Genomic DNA, 24,088 nt, shown 5'->3' with positions numbered 1-24,088 from the left:
TAAAATGTTAGAGTTTATTTAAGGCTTTAAAGTTAATGATTTTTTTGGTGATTCGATTATTTGTGTGTATTTTTTGAATCAAGATAATACTTTTAGAGACTTTTATTACTGCACGACTTCTATCCTTTTTATATATCCAATATTTCAAAATCATTCAATCAGTTGCTATAAAATATGCACAACACTGTGCATAACTTCCCCAATTCTGAAACACATTTAATATAAGAAACTTCAAAGAACAGAATACACAGCGCCTATTGGCATTGTAAGTTCTTAAAAACAGACATATTCCAGAGTGATTTATGGTTGTTCGACTCTAATCTAAATATCTTATACATAGATGTATGAATATGCAAAAGTTCTTTAGAGATATTCACATGGGGTTAATGTTAACCCTTTTGATTTGCAGTTCAAGGTAGCACACCGCTCCGTCCCTAGATCTATCCATCTATGTATGTATGTGTATATATTTCTCTTCTCTTTATGGATGGACACCACCGACGAAGTCTGCATTTGCATCTGAAATCAAATGCAATTCGTCTCTTTCATTCATTTGCACCACGTCTCGTTCATTGCCTTTTGGGGACTGCCATCCATCTCTTTCGCTCCAATCCACATATCTCTCTCTCTCTCTCTGTCTGTCTCTTTCTCTCTATTAGCGGCATTCGCATTATACAAATTTAATGTTTAATTTTTTTGTTGTGTGTTTGTATGTGTGTGTTTTTGTTGTTGTTTTTCTCCCCCAACATTTTGTTGTTCTTTTCGTTCTTTGTTTTAGATGAACTCGACCGTAACGAGGCTTTTCTATGGCGTAAATTTACATCTACGTTCGTAACGAAATAAAATGAAAAAATGGGAAAAAAAACAACAACAACACAAACAGAAATTTAGAGGTGAAAAAAACGAAAATCATCAAAGGTAAAGCTGCACCTGGATACCCTTGCAAAATGAACTTTACTCTAAGATCACAGAAGTGAAACATTTACAAAAGTTTCATTGAAATCTTCTACGTTAAGGACTGTTATTTCTGATTGATATTTTACCTGATTTACTCTGCGCTTCAAAGTCATAATACCCTTTTGAAAGGGCATCAAAAATTAAAGTTCGAGGAGACTTTGCCGTCGACAGCCAGTGTGTTGTTGCAACATCAGCAACAGTTCAGAACTACGTCTGATTCTAGGCTGAAAAATCCCATTTGAATTTTAGGAGAATACTGGTACACGGTGAGGTGCTGGCAGAGTGCGAGTATGCCCCTCCATTAGATCCGAATGCCGGTTGACTGCTCTCTTGCCTCCCCTGCCCTTCCAGCCTGTTGCTCTTCTCGCCTGGCGCGCGTCAGATTCCACTGAATATGGTAATAAATTAAACAAAATCCGCGTAGTTTTTTGCAGCTGAGAGGGGGAGAACTGAAGAGTGTGAAGGGTGGGTAGGGTTGGACAGCAGCAGAGATGCACCACCTATAGAGATATCCCACAAGCCACCACTCAACAGCCAGAAACCACAGGAATGGCAAACAAAATAGCAAAACAGAAGCAGTAGAACATTCAACTAAAGTGATCGAATGAAGTGATACCTCTTAACAGAGGGGCTTTTGCTAGGGGGAACATTTTTCGGGAAGACAAAAAATGCAGGAATCTATCCTGCGTTCTATCTATCTTTTATTTATGTATTCCAGGGTAGCACCAATCGTTTGATTCTCTTCTTTAGAGAACAAAAACCCCGCAGACTGAAAAATACCATAAAAACTGAAATGAAAAACGTTGACTTGACTTTTCACAGCGCTCTGCACTCTGTGCTCTGCGCTCTGTGCCCGGGCACCCCTCCGCACCTCTCTTACAGATCCCGCACCATCCATCCATCCATCCACCGTCATCATCCCCCATCCATGAGTTCCAACGGCCCGGACTTCAGTAGCGGCTTTGAGCAGCGAAGCGCGCAGGCGCGTAGTCCGAAAAATACTCCCAGATCGGAGGGAGTTGGAGTTGGAGTCGAGTATGTTAATTAGTGGCAATGTGATTTCTGAAGGCCCCAGAGGCGCTGCCAGCGCCCACTCCCCCTTCGGCCACGCCCCTTCAGCCACTTCCATTCTTTTTGGAGAATGATTAATTCTCCCTGTGGCACTGCGTAAAGGGAAGAGATGAGCAAAGAGCAAAGAGCAGAGGAGTTGGGAGTGGGGAGTCGCCACCGAAGTGGGCCGCCTCTTAAATTCCGCTAAATGCCATAATAATATGCTAGAAGTGCTCTACTACTACTACTTTTATTTCTGCTTCTGTTACTTGTCCGCTACTTCTGCTGCTTTTACCTTTGGCAATGGAAACACAATGGAAATGGCGTTGAAATTAAAACTAAAATCCCATTTTATGACCTTAACAAATTTGCAATCAACATAATTCCCTCTCCTGTGTTATGACTCTTTAGGTTTTATGTTGCGTATCGAAAGAGATTTCTTCTCCAACGCTTCATAGTTCTGGGTCTGGGTCTGGGCCTTTTCCTCGGGGGTTTTCCTTCAGTTGTTCTGCTCTGTTGCCACAACAATTTGTGGGAGGTGAAAACTATCTTGCGTTAATGGCTGAATTTAGTGTAATTAATATGGAGAGCAGAAATATTAGTCCGGGCAAGAAACTCGCACTTCTTCTTCTGATTTTCCATAATTTCCAACTGCCATCTCGTTCTCCTCATCTCCTCTCCTCCTGCATTGTATGGTAATTGGCTTTTGGGGCTTCTCTGCAGAAATATCTAATTTCATGGAATGATTCTTGATAATTCTGCTTGGACTTTTTATGGTTTGCACACACTCCCATTCGCTGTACTATAATTAAGTTTTTCTTTTTGGGATTAATACGAATTTTGGAATTATTTTTCCATCTCAACTGAAGATTTAATGGTGGAGGAGTGACTTTTCAGGAAATTGGAGTTGTTAGCTGATGAATTTACATATTGAAATGGAATAATTCTCTTCTAGTTATTATTCACTATAACTTTAGTAGCAGTAAACACACAAAACAAACTCATGAATCATCTAGACACTTTCTTCAAAATTCTCCTACCATAAATTTCCATCACTTTTTTCAGCAAAAAGAACACTTCCATAATAACTTTCCCATGAGTGCCCCATGACTTGGGCAAACAAATCGCCAACGAAAGTGAAAAGAGTGAGCATAATCTTTGTGTCGTCTACCTTCATGGATGACGTCTGCCACATGTCACTGTCTGCTGTCTGTGTCTCCGTCCTCCCCGCCTGTCGCGGAGAACTAGAAGATTGTCATTCCATTGTCATTTTCAAAATCAACAAACTGTAACTAAACTTGACAGCAGCAGAAGCAGCAGCAGCAGCAGCAGCAGCAGCAGCGGAGAGTGCGAGAGAGTGAACGAGAGAGATTCAAGAGAGTCTACAAACTGTCACATGGTGGCAAGAAACCTAAAGACATGCGAGCGGAGCCACAAAATGTATCTGCAAATGTGCATTAAATGTGTCATTCTGTAAGTCAGAGATCCACGGATCAGAGAATCGAGCGGTGGGGAATGCAACTGGAGTTGGAGCTCAACTTGGGAGAGGTTGGAAAACTGAGGTTCTGTAGAGCTGGAACGACCAATGCTGACGATGATGAGGATGATGATGATGATTATGATGATGAACATGAATCAACAGCCGGCGGCAGGCTAGAGGCATACAACAATGGCAACAACTCTTCAAGCTTGGACAAACATTTCACGCATCAGGCACTTTATTATGTAGAAATAAAAAACAACAGCAAGAGCCAGCAGAGATACAAATACACAGAGACACAGATACAACAAATATACAGATACAAGGTACTAAAAAACAGAGACCGAGAGAAGAGAACAAACTCCAATAGAATTTTTGCAACTCTAAAACTGTTTTTTTGTAGGTGAACAAAGGGAAATAAACTTGAATTAATTTTCGGGGTTTTCATCAAGGGATGAGATGGAATGGCCTGGGAATGACATCATAAATGTACGAGTGAGTGTCTCTCGAAAGACAAAAACAAATCAAATTTGAAGCCAAAAGAAGAACAATGAATCCGAAAGATAGCAACAATTTTGCGTGCAAATATCTAAGATACAGATACACTAGCCTAGATATGCTCTCAACCAAAACATTGAAAAGACCCTGGGTTCTGGGGGTCTCTGGGCTCTGGGGTCTGGGGTCTCTCTGGTCATGGATGTGTGTAGTAGTAGCAATCATCTAGCGCTCATATGTGAGTATCTGTGTATCTGTGAGCTATTGTATCTCTCGTGTGGTCTGCCTGTCCGTATATTGATTGTAGGCAAAAAAGGAAAATACTTTCAATATGAATGAATAAATGAATGAATGGCGAATGAGGGAGTGAGTGAGTGAGTGTTGAGGAGGGCAAAAAAACTGCGTTAAAGTGCAAGATCGTAAATCATTCAGAGTGCCCCCCCATCCCCTTCGGAATGATGATGAAACTTTGAGGCATTTTCAGCTCTTTTACGCTTCGTTGATTTTTCCAACCATCGTGTAGTAGTTGTAGGTGTTGCACGATCCAAAGGGGAAGGGGGAGGGGCTGTAGCTGTAGCTGTAGCCCCCAAAAATTAAAAGAAGTGAAGATCCACTTGGTTGACTTGGGCAAAAGTGAAGCGTGTGTTCATGACACTGTTTTCATTATTTATTTTGGCTTTTCGGTTAGTTTTTCCATGTTTCCCATTTGGAAACTTAGTTCGCCAAAGGCATGAACTCGATTCTTAATGTCTGTAATTAATCATAATTTGTTTTTAGTCTTAATGAGTGAGTTTTAAGGCCCAAGCACGAGTGCGAGCACAAGCACCCCCTCCCAACCCTGAAGCTCTTCTTCGGCAGAAGCAAACACCTGGAACCCATAAACTGTTGGCCACTCATCTGCATAATTGTTGGACTGCAAAATCCAGGCAGAGCCTCGTCGGGTTCAAAGTGTCAACGAAGTCACGCAACATTATGGCCCAAGGAATGGGAATAGGAATGGGAATGGAAATCCTCTCTTAAAAGATACACCACAGTCGGGGGTCAATCAATTTTTCACACACACAGACCAGAGCAGACCAGACCGTTCCGAGGGATATGCAAATGCTCATCAATAATATGCAAATGCCACAAATTAATGACTGACAAAAAGACAATCGAAACGAATTAAGAAAAAACCTACACGTGAGGGTAGAGGGTAGGGGCTGCCGCATAATTTCTGTATATGCGGGCCAATGCAGAGCCAGAGAGGGGTCCCCCACTGAGCGGTTTATCCACAAGATTGAAATAATAATAGCAACAACGATGATGACAACAGGGGCAACGGCTACTTCTACAACATTAACAGCGAAACGGAGAGCCGAGATGTGCACACTCGTTTACATATACAACAAATGATTGAATCAAATTGAAGAACTCAACCACTGAAATGATCATCATGGGGCATGCAAAACTCTGGAGGTGGATACAGAGGATCTAAGATAGCTAAGATACTCTCACTTCAAGGTAACTGAAGATTAGAGAATTTGTATTCGTAATGTGGCTTGAAGGAACCTTAAACTATAGATCTTCAGTGTAGGAATCCATAGCTGAGATTCTTTAATTGTAATTGTTTTCATTTGGTTTATAAATGCATGACAATTCGTTTGCAGAAGTGTGTTCATAATTTGAAGAGAAAATATATTTTCTGGGAAGTTACCTCTCAAATTCGATTATAAAACGATTCTTATCTCGATGTGCTATCAAACACTCAAAAGAATCTCAACTTTTAAAGCAAATTCGAGTGAATCTCAAGGGCTGCAATATACTTCAAATTAAGGAAACACTTTTAGGAACTGAGGATTACTTGGTTCAACAATGTAATGCGGAAATGATACTTCCGATTGCATGGAAGTACTACCCAGACAACAAACAGAACTTTTGCGTATTACGTTTTCATTGCAGTTCCATTAGCCATCTCCTAGGACAGGGTATTCAAACTTCTGCCTAATTGCTTAATGTTATTTGATCTGGCCAAATTATTTGATTGTTTCATTAGCCGCGCACACGCCTGGCTCAGCCGCTGGGGCTGGATATGTAAATGTTTTGAACTTTTATGGTCATAATGTGTCAAAGACCATAAATTCAATTAATTTATTATAATGGAGGAGTGGGCTGGGCTTGGCAGCCACTAAACTTTCATCGGATCGGATCGGAGACAGGATTGGGGAACTGGACTGCTGCAGACGAGTGCATGCTGTGGGGCCAAAGTTGATTAATCATTCAACATTTTGTATCGCATACTACATCATCTTGACACTGCCACCGATGACCTGTACACACAATGGGGCTTGATGATGCTGCATTCCCCGCCCCTCTGTTCCAATTTGTACAGCCACACGCATTAAATAAATGTATCTCAATCTCAAGCTGTGCCACTGGCGTCTATCTTTTCCCCGTGCCTAATATGTAAACAATTTAAATAGATATTTAGATATGCTGCAGCCCCCAGAGCGGAGTCTCTGCGGAGAGTCTCTTCCACTGTCTCTGTCTCTGCGCGGCCTACGCTGGCGCCAGGCTCCAGCGACAGACAGACGGATTTTGCTATTTGTTTTAAAATTTAATTTCCGTTTCAATTTCACATAAATAAATTAAAAATACAAAATCACAGGGGGAATGGAATGTTAAACAAAGTCAAAACGCTCCCTGTGGGGATGCATCCACAAGACACGAGATACGAGTATCTGATGTAGCTGCTGCTGCCATCGATTCGAGATAAATTCGATGTACAAATGAATTGTTTAAATTGGCTCTCGGTTTGAATTTAGTTATGGATTTGCTCTTGATTTTAGTTCCAGGGGCCGTCCGGCCGGATGCACACTAAACACATGCCAAATACTGATCCGAATAATGGCCAAAATGGCTCGTATCGTTCATCATTTGACCGCAAATCGACTGAGAGGATGTGCCATAAACAAAGCCTGATGATCGGTTAATGATTCTTCTGATTCAGTTTCAGATTCGATCTGATGCTATCCATCGATTGGCGGATGTCGTTCATCGTCGGATATCGATTAAGTGTAATTTTGCTGAATGCAAAAGATTTACTTGCACATAAATTAGATTAGAAATGTTGAGTGATAAGTGGGATAATTTGGAGATTGCCTCAAGGAATGATAGATATTTGAAATGTTTGACATCGCAACATAATCTGGAATCCATCCACTCAAATAATTCTATAATTTCTCAATCAAAGTTCCAAATACCTCAAACAATTTGCTAACAAATATTTAATTGAAGCTCAAACTGGTTGAGAATTTTGAGAGAAGTGATTGAATTTTGTCATTTTGTTACTCAAACAAATTCTTTAAATATTCCGAGAGCAATGAGGCAGCATTCTGCTTGGCATGAAACGATTTGGTAAGCTTAAGGACCACTTGTTGAGAGTTACCTCTCCAAATTTACATTAAATATATTTCGAGTAACAGGAGAAATATATGCAAATAATCTACTTACCGTTATGCTGGGAAGATGCTGGATGGAAGTTGCTTTTATCACTGTTCCCCGCTCCCGTTCCATAATCCATGGACGACAGGCGGCTGTTGTTGTTGTTGTTGGTATTATTGCTGGTATTATTACTGGAGTGCCCCGCCGATTGGGAGTTGGATGTTCCCTCCGTTCCACCCGTGTTCGCCGTGGGGTAGTTGGGGGCTACCTGATGGTCCGATCCACAGACCGAGGCAGTGGTGGCCGACGACTCAAAGGAGTTGCCGTGCACAATATCCTCATTTGGTTTCTCGCAATCTGTGAAAATGTCAAACGTGAAATTTTAACATGCTATTTTTCCCCGAAAAAAGGTCGTAAATTGAGTTATTAGCATAAAAATACCTAAACCTGAACACACTAATCAGGTTGACCCGAACACTAAGAGCTTTTCAAACTCAATAAATTATATTATTTATATACAAAATTTGTTTCGTCTCTTTTTTTTCGCTCACTTGCTGCCCCTGCTACGATTTTTCTGTGCCACTTGATTCGACTTCCGACCCGGGGACGACCTCGAAGAGAAATCGAATTTCAGGCAGCGCCGGACAGGAAGCGGCAGCAGTAGAACAGAGGAGGGTGGTGGGGATGTTGAATGGCTCAACAGGTCCAACAGGGAAGCAGTTGAAGACCCCCAAACCTCTGGAATGGAGAGTACAGTGAAAGCTCTGCAGGGGCAAACAGACTAACCTTTGACAGAGATATTGTATGGATTGAAATCATTCGAGGACATTTCAGGGCTGTCAAAAATATACGAAGATTACGATATCACAACAGTTCTAGTAGTATTTATGGAACTCTATAGATGATAATGAAATGTTTTCAAGGGCATTATTCTCTCTTTGAAGTAACGCTTAAGAAAGCTGTCCTCTCCATCGAACTTCCACTGTGGAACCCACCCCCACGTCCACAACCCCTTGACTTTGTTAGACAGACTTCCGTTTTAGAGTGGCTTTTGGCTCTCCTTTCGCTTTGGGGCAGGTACAACGTACATTCACTTATTTGTTGTTGCATCTGCTGGCGCCAGTGGACCACTTGCATTCCCCTCACGTAGTGCTTACCTTTTTGTAGGATATCCAAATGCTCCCACAGTATGTCGCCGGTGAAGGGCGGCGTAATGGCCAGGAATTTCTCCTTTCCCAACTCGACCATGGCTCGACCCGTCATCTTGTAGAAGGGATCGAGGTTCATGGAGACCAGCGAGAACTCGTTCTTGGCCCAATTCAGCCAATAGATTACATGCTCCTCCGTCCACTCACGGGGATCTATGGAGAATGGAAATATATTTATGCACACACATTCAATTATGGGAATAGTAATAGAAATGTAAATTCAAATGGAAATTAATCGTTTTCTAATGCCTCCCGGCGCTGGGCTTCTCTCCGGGTACTCTGGGGCTCGGCGCTTAATTAGGGAGCGTGGGAGTACGCATGCAATTGTGTTCGGTTATTGCTGTGGGAACTCTATTAATATTCTAATTCTATCATTTTGATAGCTCATCGGAATTATTTCATTGGGTAAGGGATAGCGTTTTGGGTTTATGGGGAGTGGGATTGTAGAAAAGAGCATCTATAGGATGTATCTGAGAGAATTCCTAAAGGTCCCCAAAGCACCCTTCTTTCTCTATGTCTCACCTTTGGTTATGTTGTACTTTTGCACCTCCTTCTCCCAGGAGGCAAAGCTGGCCTTGAGCACCTCGTTGACCTTGCGATTGGTGCCCGGCGTGAGGGGTGGCAGGGCGGTGGGCACATCTGAAAGATACGACATGAGATACATAGATTAGTTTACCATTTCAGGATTGAGAGATGGAGAGAGAGAAAGAAAGAGAGAGAGGTAAACCTTTCAGTCTGCTGTGATTGGTGGACAACTGCTGGAGTTTATGGGCTTTAAGATGGAATTTGCTGGAGAAGCTATGGTAGCCATTGTTGTTGTTGTTGTTGTTGTTGTTGTTATTGCTGCTGCTGTTGTTGTTGTTGCAATTCTGAAGGAGGGTCTGATGATGATGATGGTTGTAGTGGGCGGATCTCACAGGGGGCAGCATGCGACTGTCGCTCCAATCGATCCACTCATTGGTCATAATCAGGCGGTAGCTGATTCTCTAGTTGACTTCTCGTTGACTTCTTAACGATTTGTTGCCGCTGTGGGTGCCAAATGTCAAAACAATTCCGCGGGATGCGAGGGTGGGGTATCTTTGAGATACGAGACGGAGAGAGAGTTTCTCTTCAATTGATTCTAATTGATTGGTGTGTTGTGGTAGCACAATCAAGGCGCGCGCACATTTGACCCCGAAATGTCAGTGAAAGTCGTCACCCCGTTCGCGCCTGTGGCCTGTGGGGTGTATCTGTCGGATACAAATGTATCTCAAGCCTTAATTGCAATTAAGACGTTAATTGCATGTATATCACAGACACATTAGCACACTGTCAACAAATAACTATAGCTAATAGATTTTTCGTAGCTTGCTTGCACACTGAACACACACAGATTCGCGGGCTACAAATACACTCAAGAGCTCACACACAGGCACAGATACAGATACATTTTCAGAGTTCTAGAGATTTATGGAAATTTATTTAGCGCAAAACACAAAATGTAGTATAACTTTGTAATTCTGTGTATCTCTGGTGCTGTTGTATCTTTCGGATTTGGCTGGAACGAACTGAAACGAAACGATCGCGTCCGTCGCTGCATATCCGTGGCGACGCCAGCGTCAGAGAGAGATAGCGAACGGCGGAGAGAGCGAGAACCAAACGGAGAGAGCGCGCACGCAAAGAGCACAAGCAACAAGAATTCATTCATAAAACGAAACGAAACGAACGAAACGCAGAGCGTAACCACAAAGCGAGAGAGAGAGCGGCTGGCAAGAGACGGAGAGAGAGCGTGTGTTTGGAACGGAAACGGCCATCATCGGGACAGCAGCGGCAGCGGCAGCAACAGCAACAACAACTACGGCAACATCTCGTAAAACAACAGAAACAACAAGAGCGAAAGAGGGAGACGGACAAGGTGGAAGGCAAAAAGGCAGCTAGAAAAAAAAACACACTAAAATAACAAAGCAAAAAACCAAAAGCAAACACAAACACAAGCAGCGCCAAAGGCAAGCAAGCAGTGTTTTTTTTTGTTGGTGGTGCTGTATTTTTGGTAATGGGATTCCAGTCGCTGAGGCAACAGGTGACGATACTGAGCCAGCCACCCCCTCCATTGGCATACAGGGTGTGTAACAGGTGCGGGGTAGAAAAAATTAAAGAGTAAAGTAGAGGGATAGGAGAAAAGTCAGATGGGAGAGTAAAATGTATTGAAAGTAGAAAAAGAATCACTGAGGAAAGGTAACGAATCAATCTTCGTCGCTTGCCTTTTATTCTTCTCATATTTATTCCTCTTTTTGATTCCTTTTCTTATTATTTTTTCTTCCTTTTTCTTTTCTGCTCTTATTCCATGTTCTCCTTTGGCATATCTTGTTCCTTAATTTTTTAACCAGATTGCTGCCCCCACCCCTCGTCTACCCCACACACATATGGCAAACTCTACTCAGGTTTCCCCCACACTCTCTCACGTCATTTACTCGTACTCCACTCCCTGTCTCCCTCTTACACGCACACTTGTACTCTCGTTCTCGCTCTAGCAACAACACATGATCAACAGACAAGCAATTTATGAATGAATTTCTCGTGTTGCCACACACGCGCATTCGCTTCTTTGGAACAAAAACTCCAGACAAATTGACAAGAACAAAAACAACAACAGCAACAGCAACAAAGAAAACAACAAAAGTAGAAGACACCAGAAGGAGAGAAAGAAGAAGCAGCAGCAGTCCATGGCAGCGACAGAGGCAGAGGAAGTAGCAGCAGAGACAACAGACGGCACCAGGCACCAGAGGAAAGGTAATGTAGAGCCTACATTGTAGAGGTTTTCGTTTCGTTGCGTCAAAAACTCTAAAAACAACAACACAGATAAGAAAAAGACACCGATACGCTGGCAGAAGAAGCAGCAGCAGCAAGAGGAGAATAGGCAGAAGAGCAACAACCAAACTACAGCCACCAACAACAATGATCGCTTTCAACGTCGACGTCGACTGCTTCCGCTGCTTCCGTTCGATGTATCGAACATTGAAATGCCAGGCGATAAAGGTAGAGCGAGTGAGATAGACAGAGGCCAATGGATAGCGGGAGGTAGGTGGAGTGGAAGCAGTGATGGAGCAGGCAGGAGCGTGTGGATAAGCGGGGGCCGCGTCGCTGCTTCGCTTCAATTATACAAGTATGCGCCATATGCATGTGTGTGTGGTTGGGTGTGTGCATAAAGGAAAGAAGTGAGAATAGAAGGAGAAGCAGCAGCATAAGCAGAGGTACACTGCAACAAATTGAAGGCTCAAAATGAATCCACCGTTGAAAGTTAGTTCTACGACTACCCTTTCTCGGGTATTCCTTGTTAAAAGATCTTAAAGCATAAATGTATCCAACTTGTTTTCAGTGTAGCAAACAGCAGAAATCCGATAAAGCTATTATGATGACTATGTACGCAGGTACGAGCCACGAGAGTTTACTCGCACGGTGCACGAGTACCAGGTAAATTTATGAATGGAAAACAAAACGAAAGGCGAAACGAAACAAAACGAACATCTCGTATGAATGAATTGAAATTACGTGAGGCGACGGCGGGACAGACGGACGAGACAGAGAGACGAAGAGAGATCATTTGGTCATTATCACAAAACCGCATAATTGGCGACAAATGCAGGGATGGGGAGTAAAACCCTTGCTAGCTTTATCTTTGAGATATTGCCTGTACAAAAAGATACCAAGGTGGCCCTCCTGTTGCGCGTAGTAGTACATGGTGTAGGGTATGTGCATGAGTACTATAAAAAGTACTATAACAATTATTACAAGTATGACTTGTAGTCGTAGTCGTAGTCGTAGACGTCTTCGTCTTCAAGCACTTCACTTGAAATTACAAAACGTCTGTGCGTGTTCAAAATTCATTATGAGAGAACTCGGTACTATTCAGACACAAAGCCCAGACCCAACCATGGGCCACACACATGGCCCACAGAGCGAGGGCCACTTGGGGTGCTAATGCCCAGAGGTGCAGGAGAGGAGGAGGGTTGCTCCGCTGATCCTCCTCCGTCCCATTCGATTGAAGAGAAGCAACGCTGCGGTTGGTACAAGAGAGTACTCGTCGTGTACTCGTAATCATATGAGGTGTTCATTGTTCACTCCTCAGCTGATGATCTTCATTACGATAGTTTTTGTTTTTTGCAGTCAGAGATCTTTAAATGGGTCAATCATGCTGACCATGGGGTGTCTGTCCCTCTGTCTGTCCATCCTCTTACTGGAAGAGATGGATGGATGCATCTGTTGTTCACGGTGGGCTGCTCTTTTGACTGAGATTTCTGGTATGGATCCCATGAGTGGCAGTTAATATGGATTGCATGTGGTGCAATAGTAATTTTTGTTACATTTACTGATCTTAGCTCTGTAGTAATTTCCTAAACCAAGTTACCCTTCTGTGAAGATCAGTTCCCCATTTGTGTTATCGATTATCCTATTTTGACAGTGAATCGTTTTAAAGTTTTTCATAATTTCAGACAGAGCGTTCCTCATACTTGACTCATCCAAAGCATGAATACGGGGATTCCCAGTTGTAGGGCTAGACGAGCAATCACAATTATGACTGTTCGGATTTGAACTTTCTCTAGTCCCAGCGCTAAAATGTCCCTATCAATGGACCAGTTACACAGTGGCTCAGCTGTGAATACGCCACAAAAGTCACGTAGACCACATTTTGTGTGTGAGAACGAATCTACTCTCCTCAGATGCTGCCCGACAGTACTCGTAAGACTCTCGCCTACGCCAAAGGCGCGCTTTCATATCTAGGATTACGTTCCCATTGACGTCCGTCGCTAGATTTATGCCAATCATTGTATGCTCCTAAAGCGAGTAATATTCTATGTAGAGCACGGCTCTCTCCCTGAGACCTTATCGCAATTCCGAGAATCCCCTGCATCGTTTGTGTGGGCTTGTGAGAACACGCGCAAATTTATTAGTGCAGGTTGGAACTGAGAGCTGATTGTGGTGGGGCCTGCTATCAGGCCAGTGCCAGCCTTTCTGATAAGTGTTATCTATGGCCAGAAGTTCTATTCTCGGGTATCCGGATGTTGGCCAAAGTTCTGTGTGCGAAAAGAAAGCGAACTTCTTATTTTTGCCATAAAATTCATTCATAAACGGCTCTCGAGTGGAGTGGAGTGGAATGGAATGTGTGTAGTACAATAAAAGTCCGATTTCCGTTTCCTGTTTTCATCTGATAACCGTGATAACCGGAACGAATCGAAGAGTACTGATTGTGAAATCGAATCAAACACCATTCCCAAAGGTGGAGAGAGAGTGTTTTCTGCTGTCAACGTGCTGCAAAGGAGGGAAAATTAGCAAACAGCCAAAAGGCAAACAGCAGCCAACTCCGTGGAAAATTCTCTGCCACAAAGACAGGCGGCAGGCAGCAAGGAGCAGGGAGCATGGAGCAGAAGTATTTGCCATTGACTTCCGGTCGTTAGATATTTCATTACCAACTTCAGCCTCCAGTCTCCACCTTTGGAGTGATGGAAGATGGGAGGCGCACTCCCTGGGCGTCGCATTCGCAGAAATGCCGCATTGTGGGCTACGCAGAAACAAGATACAATAGAGAGAGATCAACAGAGATGATGTCTGGGCGTCTAGGGTAATTATGTGCAAAATATATAGTGCAATCAATAGCTGCAGCTCTACTCCTCCCATCCATCGAATGTCCTTTGACATGCATTCATCTATAAAACAATTCCTACCAAGCGCTCGGGGCCATACAAGGCAACTAATTTGATTGCAAATTTCAAACCGATGGCCAGACATTTATATATCTGTATTTAGTTCTTTGATTCTTTGACATAAACGCTGCTTAAATCGTAAATTAAGTCAATAAAAACTTGGACGTCATCAGCGCGCTTTAAATAAATACTCTTACATATTCAGAAGCTAAATAAATTCGTGGAACAAGTTGAAAATGTTGTCACAGAGTGGAAAAAATAAAGAAGTAAATATTTAAATGCTGGCAAGTGGACTTTTAAATACCCTAAGCAAAAAAAACCTACCGAAGCAGTGGAAAACATATTCTTAAATTTATAACTGTTAAAACAAACTTCTACAGCACTTTTACTCAGCTCGAAAAACCTCATAAAATGGGCCACAAAGCTGTAATTAGCTTCAACTAATATTTAATTCGAATCTCTAATAATTTTCTTTACCTGTGATTTCTATACTTTGCAGAGTATTTGAAAATGTAAATCTTGTTTCGATTAGGCTTCGATTTCCCTGTGCATTGATAACATTTCCAGGAACCCCATAAAGTGCATATTTTCTAGACATTCATTTCCCTAATATCGCCTATAAAAAAGAGCGCAGAGAAACGAAGCAGAAATTCTAAAATTCTGGATAAAAAAGAGAGACTGACAGACAGAACGAGGCAGAACAGAAAGACAGACGGACTGACGACTGGAACTGGAAATTATATTGAAAGCAAATAAATCAAATAATGTTCAGCCAAATTACGACAAAATACACATTCGAGGATAAATAAATATGTATGCATGACAGGAGGTTATCCCCGGGAGTTGGGGCACATGAGGCATAAAGCATGAGCCATGAGGCATGAGGCATGGAGTTAAGCGAGCAGTATGAGGTATGGGGTCTGGCTGGGTGATGAGGGGAGTCTTCGATATAAAAATAATTGCAGGAATTGTGTGAGTTGTGTGTTTGTCGACGACGTCGTTCAAAAAAGGTATAAAAAAAAAACAGAAATTGAAACTGAAAGAAAATGAAGTGGAAACAAGGCAAAAGTCACGGGTGATGGCTAAAGACTAAAATATACCCTCTAATTTTGGTGTTTATTGATGGAATTAGTGGAGTTAGATCATGGAAAGAGGAAGACAAACCTAGAAAATTATTTTCTTTGCCAAATCCATTTGATTATAATAGTTTTTGGTAAACAGAATTCTCCATCTCTCCATTACCAGCTGTCACAAGAAATTGCAATACGTACTCTACAAATACCCCTCGATCGAAGCTCTTCGTGTTGCACATTTTGCAGCTGAAACGGCAAAAGTGGAGAGGGAGAGAAAGATAAGGAGAGAGAGGAGGCAGGCAGAAGCAAGTGTAAAAGAAGGGGAAAAAGGCAGCAGTGGCAGTGGCATCCAAAAGATGCGGCAAGGCGACCCTGGCCACACGACTCCCGCGTCAGCTCCCCGAACGGACTCCTCCTCCTCCAGCCACCGAGGAGTTGTCGTACGAAACAACAAAAAAAACTTACGATACTACACCGGAAATATAAAATTACACACTCAACACTTAAACTGCGAGTGTGTGTGTGTGTTTTAGTGTATTGGTGTGAGTGCGTTGCATGCTGCAGCTGAGATTCAAGATGCAGTGGCAGTGGCAGTGGCAACTGTGGAAGGTGCACAGGTCTCTCCCCTGCCATCACTTTCTGCTGCTGCTGCTGCTGCTGTTTGCTGCAACAGGGTGCAAAACGATCGAACCCAATTTGATGTGTGACTGTCCCTCTCTCTCTCTCCATCTCTTTGTGTTCTCTCTGTCTCTATTTCTCCGGGGAAAAGTAAATTAATTGCCCAATTTCTGACGTAGGTAGGGAGTCCTCCCTCCATCCCATCTCCTGCCATCGACCGACCGACCCATCGACATCGGACATGAAAAGTGTTGCACCTCAGGTGTGTTCCATAATTATGGGAATATTTATTTAGCAAATTACACTCGTACATACAGTCGGAGCATGATGTATGCGATTTGGCGGTGTACACGGTATTGATGAATGAAGATCAAATGGGATCATAAGAGTGCTTGTATTTAAGGGATTACTCAAGGAATTATGGCGGATAATAAAGGAGTAGCCTTGCGGGAATGAATGCAGACGGAAAAAGATGAATAAATATGACAGGAAAGAAGAAACGCCGGGCAAGTCAGCCACTGGAGATTGTTTTACTTTTAATAATGAAATAATATATAATGGAAGCTAACCTCTTTGGGGATTCTCCAAGCCTTAAGTGTATCTCTAAACTCCACTCCTCTTGCCACACGTTGCTCCCCAATCTCTAGTCCCCTCTCCAATTCTGCATTCAATGAAGGACACACGAAATTCGCAGAAAATAAAATTCCCACGCACTTGAACTTGAATTGTGTTTTATTTTGTGCGCGGTTTTTTGTGTATTTTGACAGATTCCAATATTGTATGCTTTTGCTTGGTAGAAAACGACTCAAGTTACACAAATACTCAGACACAGACACAAACACTTGTGGAGGAGGACAATGGGAGGCCTGGAGGACTTGCTGCAGCAGCTTTTACCTGCTAATGATCCTACAAAAGTTTTGTGCCCAAGAAAAAGGATCAGCCAAAGATGGAAGTAAATACCCTGCCCCCAGGATGGGTCATAAGCGACTTGTAGACGGACTTTGGGAAGAACTCTCTCTGTACGCCTCTTAAATTATCCGTGTGGCCCCCTCCCTATCCCCCTCTCTGTAGATCTTTAGATCAAGGACTTCTCTCCTGGCTGCTTGGCGTCTTTGGCGTGGGAAAAATCAACCGAAAATTTCGCTTCTCGTTTTTGGGGATTTCTCTGCTGCCTTCCTCTCTGCCTACTCTTCGGGTTGTCTTCTGTGCTTTTTGGCATAAAATATTCCCCAAACGAGAGATCTTGTCTCCCCCTTCAATAATTCCAGCCAGCCGCTGAGTATTCGAAGGGGGACGACGAAATGCACTTGGGATCTGTATATGGAGTAAGAGCATGGAGAATGGAGAATGGGGAATGGCCCTTGAGTCATCGCCAGGTCGGCTGGGCAGACAGGTAGACCTCGTGATGAAGAACCTTCTGATAACAAAGGCAGCCCGCTGTCTAGCCTGCAAAAATAAACTAAAACCGATAGACTGCTTGACCAGGCAGTTAAAGATACCGATACATATGAACATATATGGACACATGGAATGTGGACTCCGATTATGAAAATACTTGTAGATAAAGTGAAATTCTAGGAAAACTCTTGCCTACAATCAATGGCTGTGGCTTGTGTCGCCAAGTGGTTCTGTTGTGCTCTGTCGCTTCTGACTTTAATTTGGTTTTTTCTTTCAATTTTAATTCCATTCAATTAGTCACAAAAATCTTTGTCGATTCACAATTTCCTCTAAAGGGAGAGTGAGAGAGAGAGAGAGAGAGAGAGAGAGAGCTGTACGCATGCGCAGAAGCTCGTTCCTTCGTTCCCTCGTTTATTCCGTCTTTAATCTTTTAATTGTTCTCTAAATTGGATGGTGGGAGGCTACACAGACAGACAACAGCGCAGACCAGCGACTCTCTGTCTAATTGCATTTATTCATAATGATTTATTCAGAGCATTCATAGTTCATACTCATACTTGTGCGGAGAGTAAATTGAATCAACGAAAGAGATTCCGAAAGCAAAAGTCAAGACCAAAAGGTTCATACGAAATGCATGTAATATTTTTGTGCTGATAATAATTATATTGGATTATTTCTCAAATATTCTACGAAATTATTGGAAGCTTTTTTGTAAACTGTAAGTTCCAGGAACTTGAACAATTTCCAGCAAAATTCAAAATACAACAAAATAAATGCCGCCAAAAAGTGAGAAACGGTTCGCTGTTTCCCTCCCGCCATCGAAAAACAAAAACAACCGAAAAAAACACAACAGAAACAACAGAAGAAGAAAAAAACGCAACGATCCATGGATCCAGTGAAAATGTTTATTTAGCAAACGATCAACGGGGGAAAGAATACCAAAAATATACATACATATATAGACAGGAGAAGGCCCCCGAAAAGTCAATCGGTGGAAATCCCCCAACAATGGGGGCTGCTGCTGCTGCTGCCGCCTCATAAAATTGATGATCAAACGAAAACTCTCACATGGAAAAGGAGAGAGAGAGGAGCAGAAAGAGAGGAGCAGAAAGAGAGCGTGTGAAAGAGTTAGAAGGTGTGCTGTGTGATGCCAAGACAATGCCAAAACGGAACTGAGATCAATCGTCTCTCTGTCCCAGATATTCTCTCTCTCTCTCTCTGCCTCTCACCCACAATTTGATCGGATATTTTGCCTTTGGGGGCGAAAAAGCAAATAAATTCATTTTTAATATGCCACAAGGAAACGCAATCGAAGAATGAAAGACAAAGACTAAAGAATACCTCTTAAACTGGGTTTTGTGTGGAATTTAGGTAGAAAAGAGCTATAGAATTTGGCTGAACTTTTGTTAGAGCATAGTTATCGTACGAGTTCTCCTGAATATCTGTATTTCTCTGTATAGATTGTATTTGTTATTCAATTTGTTTGATAAGTATCTAAACCAATTTAAGATACTCCAATTTTTAAAGTGTCTAAGATCTAAGAGAACTTACACCATAAATCGACACATCTCTTCATCTTCAACCTCTCTTTTCGGTCACATCCCGACCCCAGAGCACAATATACCCTCTCATTGGATCTTTCCATGCAGCAAACATAAAAAAAGTCTTTGGTTTTTTTAACTTTTAATGGGTATTTTGTTTCAAGCAAGAAAAACAAGCGCACAGAGACATTAAAGAATCACAACAGAGAGACCGACACAGAAATAGAGATACAAAATAGAGGACACCGACAGACAGAGCGGCATTTCCATGCAACTTCAGCGGAACTTGGTCGAATGTTTACAAACAAATAGACAAGAACATAATGCTAAAAAATATAGTAGATCGACCACCGATTTTCCACGATTAATATATGAACATAGTTTTGGTGAAATAAATTTCTGTTTATTTTGAAGAAAACAAAACATCAAACGACAAACGATAAACGGCAAAACAATGTGAAAATTTACTAGAAATAATATCACACAAAAATCAATGTTTATGATGGTTCCACTGCCCCCCTATCCCCTCTGTAGAATATACCATCTTCCTGCTTTCCAGATCTGAGATCTCCAGAGATCTGTTTCACAAATTATGAGTTGTATCCACGGGGGGGTGGCGGTGGAGATGGGGATTCTATAGATCAAAGAGCCTACATATGTTTGTTGCCATTGCACTTGTTGTGTGTGTAGTTGGTTCCCTCTTTATAGAGGGGGGGAGGAAAGATACATTCATGAAAGGTGTGAACAAAGTGGCACTCGGTGGTACCAGCGGAAGGCTGCCGTATGAATGTCTGATATCAAACAGACACTTTGGCAACGCTGTTTGAAGTGCAATCAGCATTCAGATTGTTCACGATTCTATATATAAACCCCGATATAATCTATGTGTAACCATAAAGTATAGCACACGAAAGGCCGAGCCGCTTTATGAAAGGAAATGATCGAACGACCCCGAATGAAGTGATTGTAGATCTGAAACAATCGTAAAGTTTAGTGTTCTGTGAAGTGGGATTTGATACGAGAAAGATCTTGAAAAAAAAGTAATGTGCATTAAGGAATTTTAAGGAATAAATGTAATCCTAGCGATTGCTTCTATTCTCCTCCTTTCAATCACATCAATCCCCCAAGAGATTCACAAACCAAAATCTCATTAGCTGAAACAACCAGTCAATCGATGGCTGATCTCAGGTGTAATATAGAAGCCAATGACTGCTGGACTGACAGTTTGATTGACTGATTAATTGACTGGCCAACGGATCCACTCTATCGCAGACAAACTCGCATCAAAATCATTGCCAAAACCTGAAGGAAATATCACATAAAAATATGTTTACATATAGAGAATAACTCATAAATCTTTGGGCCATAGAGCAACCCAACGAATGAGCAGACATATTTTTAATCAAGCACTCATTAAGTCCACAAGATCTGGCAATATAATTAAGAGAAATTAGATTTCCATCGGCCATCGGACTGACTGCATGATCATCATCGTGAATGGGTGGATGAGAGATGTAAGATGGGAGAGACGACCTGTTGGATCTGCCACTGGATTTGGTTCGTTGTTTAACGATTTTGCAATTCAGCTGTCGATCATTTCATTCATAAAAATACTCATACTCATACACGAGTTGATCTGGAAAACTTGCACACATCCGCACAACCATCTCCATCGATCCATTCAGCCACCCGCCGCCTGCTGCTGCTGCTGCTGCTCCGATCTGTGGGTCTCTCTCTCTCTGCCCCATCGGTCCACTACAAACGAAGTGATTAATTCATGTAGTGGCTGGCTGGCTGGCTGGCTGGCTGGCTGGCCCCCAGTGGCTGGCAGTATTCGTATTTGCCGTTTTCTCAATGGGAAACTGGTTTCGTCGATCGATGCTGTGTCGCTGCTGCTGCCACTGCCACTGCCCGTTGTTGATATTGGGGTTTATGTTATTATATTCATCCTCACCTGATCCCCAGTACCACAGATCTCCCCAGCAGCTGCTCATCCGGTCAATGTGAGAAAAAACTAAAAACAAACGCAACAAATTTCCTCTCAGCATGAGGAGTACAACGAATATTGAATGCTCTATTGGGGAAATCTATGCAGATATACAAACTTTATTTTATAAACTCTCTTAATTGCCATTTAAATCTCTTGCATGGCATTTTGTTTGAAAAATCCCTATCCAACCTGCCTATGGAAGTACCCCAACTCATGTTATTAGGGTATTCCCCTCCAACAAAGTGCAGAAAAATAGACGCATGCAACTTTTTCTTTTGGTTTTAGGAGGCTGCTGCTGCTGCTGCTGCCTGCCTGCCTGCCTGCACGTTGCACTCGCCAGTTGCAAGCAGAGCAGGAGTTGCAGGACTGGGGTCCGATGCTGCAGTTGTAGTTGTAACTGAAGCAGGAGACTTGTAGCTGTATCTAAAGTCTGTGATGTAGTTGTATCTGGCATGGGATGGGTTGGGTTGGGGATGGGTTGCTGCCTGCTGATCAACTGGCCAGATATTTCGCAGAGTCGAAGCGAATGAAGTCAAGTGAATGATGTGCTGGCTGGTGGCTGGTGGCTCAGGAGGGATCCCGATTCCCGCTCTCGTGCCAAATGAAATGCGAAAGTTGCTGCTTGGCCCCAACATGGACAACTCACAACACACAACAACGATATATATCTATATCTGACATTCAAATCAGCTTAGAAAAGTGCAGCCAGCAGGCAGGCAGCCAGCCAGCCTCGATTCGGTGGGGGCACAGGCACAGGTTCAACCTATTTGCAGCATCCGCAGAGCAGTGCAGCGGCAAAAGGAAGCTGCCGCTGCTGCTGCACAGTTTTTTCCCCCCATTTTTGCGGAAGTTTGTCAAGCAGCAAGAAAACAGTTAATGGACACAGGATATGTTTCCGGGCCAAACGGGTTTCCCCGCGAGTCGAGTATCTTCGCTCTTTCGCGTCTCTCGTTCGATGTATCTAAAGTTATTAATTATCAATTTGTTTGTGTAATCAATGAATGGGAACTGGAACTCCAAAGCCAGCTCAGCACAAAACTCGCTCGGGAAGAAGCCGAAAACTAGTTCGTTCTCGATTTGTGTGCCTCGATTATAATCATATGAGGCCTGAGATCATGCCCACAAGAGATCTCTCGCCGTTAATTGCCTTTTAATTGCTATGGGAAGTTCGGTTTAATATTTTATTTAACACACACAATATTTACATTATCAATTCATTCACAGAAATTATTGTGCATAAATCAGCCACAAAACAAATATCTACGCGATATCAATGGGAAATGGCACACGGGGGATCCATCCGCAGATCATTCAACCCCACAAAAATTATACCAAACGGAAGGCGGATTGGTAACGGATTGCTGAGAATCGGAAATACAGTTTGATCTGAGTTTAAAAATATTCTAATGGAGCGATTTCTAATGTAATTTTGGGCAAAAAGTTGCACAAATTTGAGACTTCTATGATACATTTTATATGGCCATTCATTTACTCTCGCTGTCCATAAACATAATGAAGATCTCTCAAACTGTATTTCAGCTCTGAATCTAATACAAAAACTTCAAGATGGAATGATTCCCATAACAATTATGCCACTAACAATCTTCAAGTCGATTTCAATCAACTTTCAATTATCCCAAAGAAGAGTTTTCCCTCAATTTTCCATGGCTTAAATTAAGATGAAAAACCCCACCCCACGCCCCGTGGCAAATGGCAATCTTTAGTCCACTTTGAGAGAAGTCAATTTCCATTTAATCGAGCAAACCAATATGAATATCGATAATTAAGCGTAGCGAAAGGGAAAATTCCCCCCGAAAGGAAGTTCAAGCGAAAGATAAACACGAGTGCGATTCCGATGCTGATCGGATCTCTTGAAGAAGAGACTGAGAGACCGAGACCAGAGCATAAGACGATGTCGCGCGGCTTACAACAAACAAAGAGAAGAGAAGAAGAGCAGCGCCGTCTCTCCATCTCTCACTCCCTTTCCTCTCAGATGAATCCAATGATCGTGTGGAGATGCTCAGGCAGAAGGCAGGCCCAGGCACTCGGGATGGGATCGTATCTGAAGCGAAGCTCAGAGGAGAGTCGGAGGCTGGGGACTGGGGACTGGAAAATACAGTAGCCGGGCGGAGTGCGGTAGCCGAGTAGCAAACAAATTACACACAATTCAAACTCCAAACAGAGGATTTCACAGCAGCGCCGAAGCACCACCGAAAGAACAAGAACAACATCATTATTATCGGGCATCGGGGGCCTTTATGTCCAAGAAGCAAAAGAGAACTGAAGCTCGAAGAAGAGCGACTTGGGGACTGGCGCTACAGCTACCCATCGAGTCCAAACAGCAGGGGCACCCCATTCCCCAACCCCCAACCCACACTCAAATATACAGCAGCATCCCAGCAACGATCATTAAACTAACATCATCATGACGATCGTAGACATAAGAACGAATCAGATGGAGAGAGAGAGACAGAGAGAGAGAAGTGTCGTTATTCTGTTGTTGTCATCGTCTTCTGGTGGTTGGTTGGTTGCTTTGTTGACTACTGTTCAATGGGAAAGCAAAAGGCTACTGCTGCGGGGGGAACACCGAATATGGAAATACACTAAAATAGTATCAATTAATAATACTAACGATACTCGATATTAATACTAATTTGTTTAAGGATTGTTAGCTATAGATACTAATACAGAGAAGTGATCGAGGTAGCTCCAACAGCACCCACTCCGTTACCCATTCCACCACAACCTTTCCTTACACAATTCCAATAGGCTCCATCTTACAAGAGAGTATCCCATTCTGAAGATGATGATGATGCCGTTGCTAGCACTGTGCCTGTGGTGGCCTGTGGATCTCTTGGGTTGGAGATTCTGTCGTTCGTCGTTCCATCGGTTGATTCGTCGTCGTTCGGTTGCTGCTTCTGCTGCTGCGCTCTGCCGCTGCTGCTGCTGTGTATTTTTTTCGGTTAGTAAACCGGATGTTCCTAATCATTGCTAGTTTGTGCCTCAAATTAAATATGCTTCTCCATCGTCTATCGTGTCCATGTGTGTACGTATCTTTTGTTTGTTTGTGTGCCCGCCTGCCTGCCTGCTGACTGCCATGCAGATAGATTATAGAGTGAGTCTACCATATACTAGATAGATTTTGTATCCACGAATACACACTCGCGAAATAGTCTC

The 24,088-nt window shown here is 42.7% G+C and overlaps 1 protein-coding gene across 2 annotated transcripts in view; it reads right to left on the bottom strand.

Moving 5' to 3' along the window:
• Nucleotides 1–24,088, bottom strand: part of LOC117897852 (ETS-like protein pointed) — a 60,236-nt gene that overhangs the window by 15,835 nt on the left and 20,313 nt on the right. Inside the window, exons 1-4 of one of the 2 annotated variants that reach the window (XM_034806923.1) lie at nt 9,341–10,015; nt 9,136–9,252; nt 8,563–8,766; nt 7,475–7,762 (exon numbers count right to left, since the gene is read on the bottom strand). In XM_034806923.1, coding sequence (XP_034662814.1) covers nt 7,475–7,762; nt 8,563–8,766; nt 9,136–9,252; nt 9,341–9,578 — 847 coding nt within the window. In that variant the 5' untranslated portion in view covers nt 9,579–10,015. Of the gene's footprint in view, nt 1–7,474; nt 7,763–8,562; nt 8,767–9,135; nt 9,253–9,340; nt 10,016–24,088 lie in introns of those variants that run through there. The other variant, XM_034806922.1, reaches the window with a different exon arrangement.

The sequence above is a fragment of the Drosophila subobscura genome, chromosome O (assembly GCF_008121235.1).
Source record: "Drosophila subobscura isolate 14011-0131.10 chromosome O, UCBerk_Dsub_1.0, whole genome shotgun sequence".
Classification (NCBI taxonomy): domain Eukaryota; kingdom Metazoa; phylum Arthropoda; class Insecta; order Diptera; family Drosophilidae; genus Drosophila; species Drosophila subobscura.
Note: the sequence above shows the minus strand (reverse complement) of the source record. Positions and strands in the feature narration are given on the sequence as shown.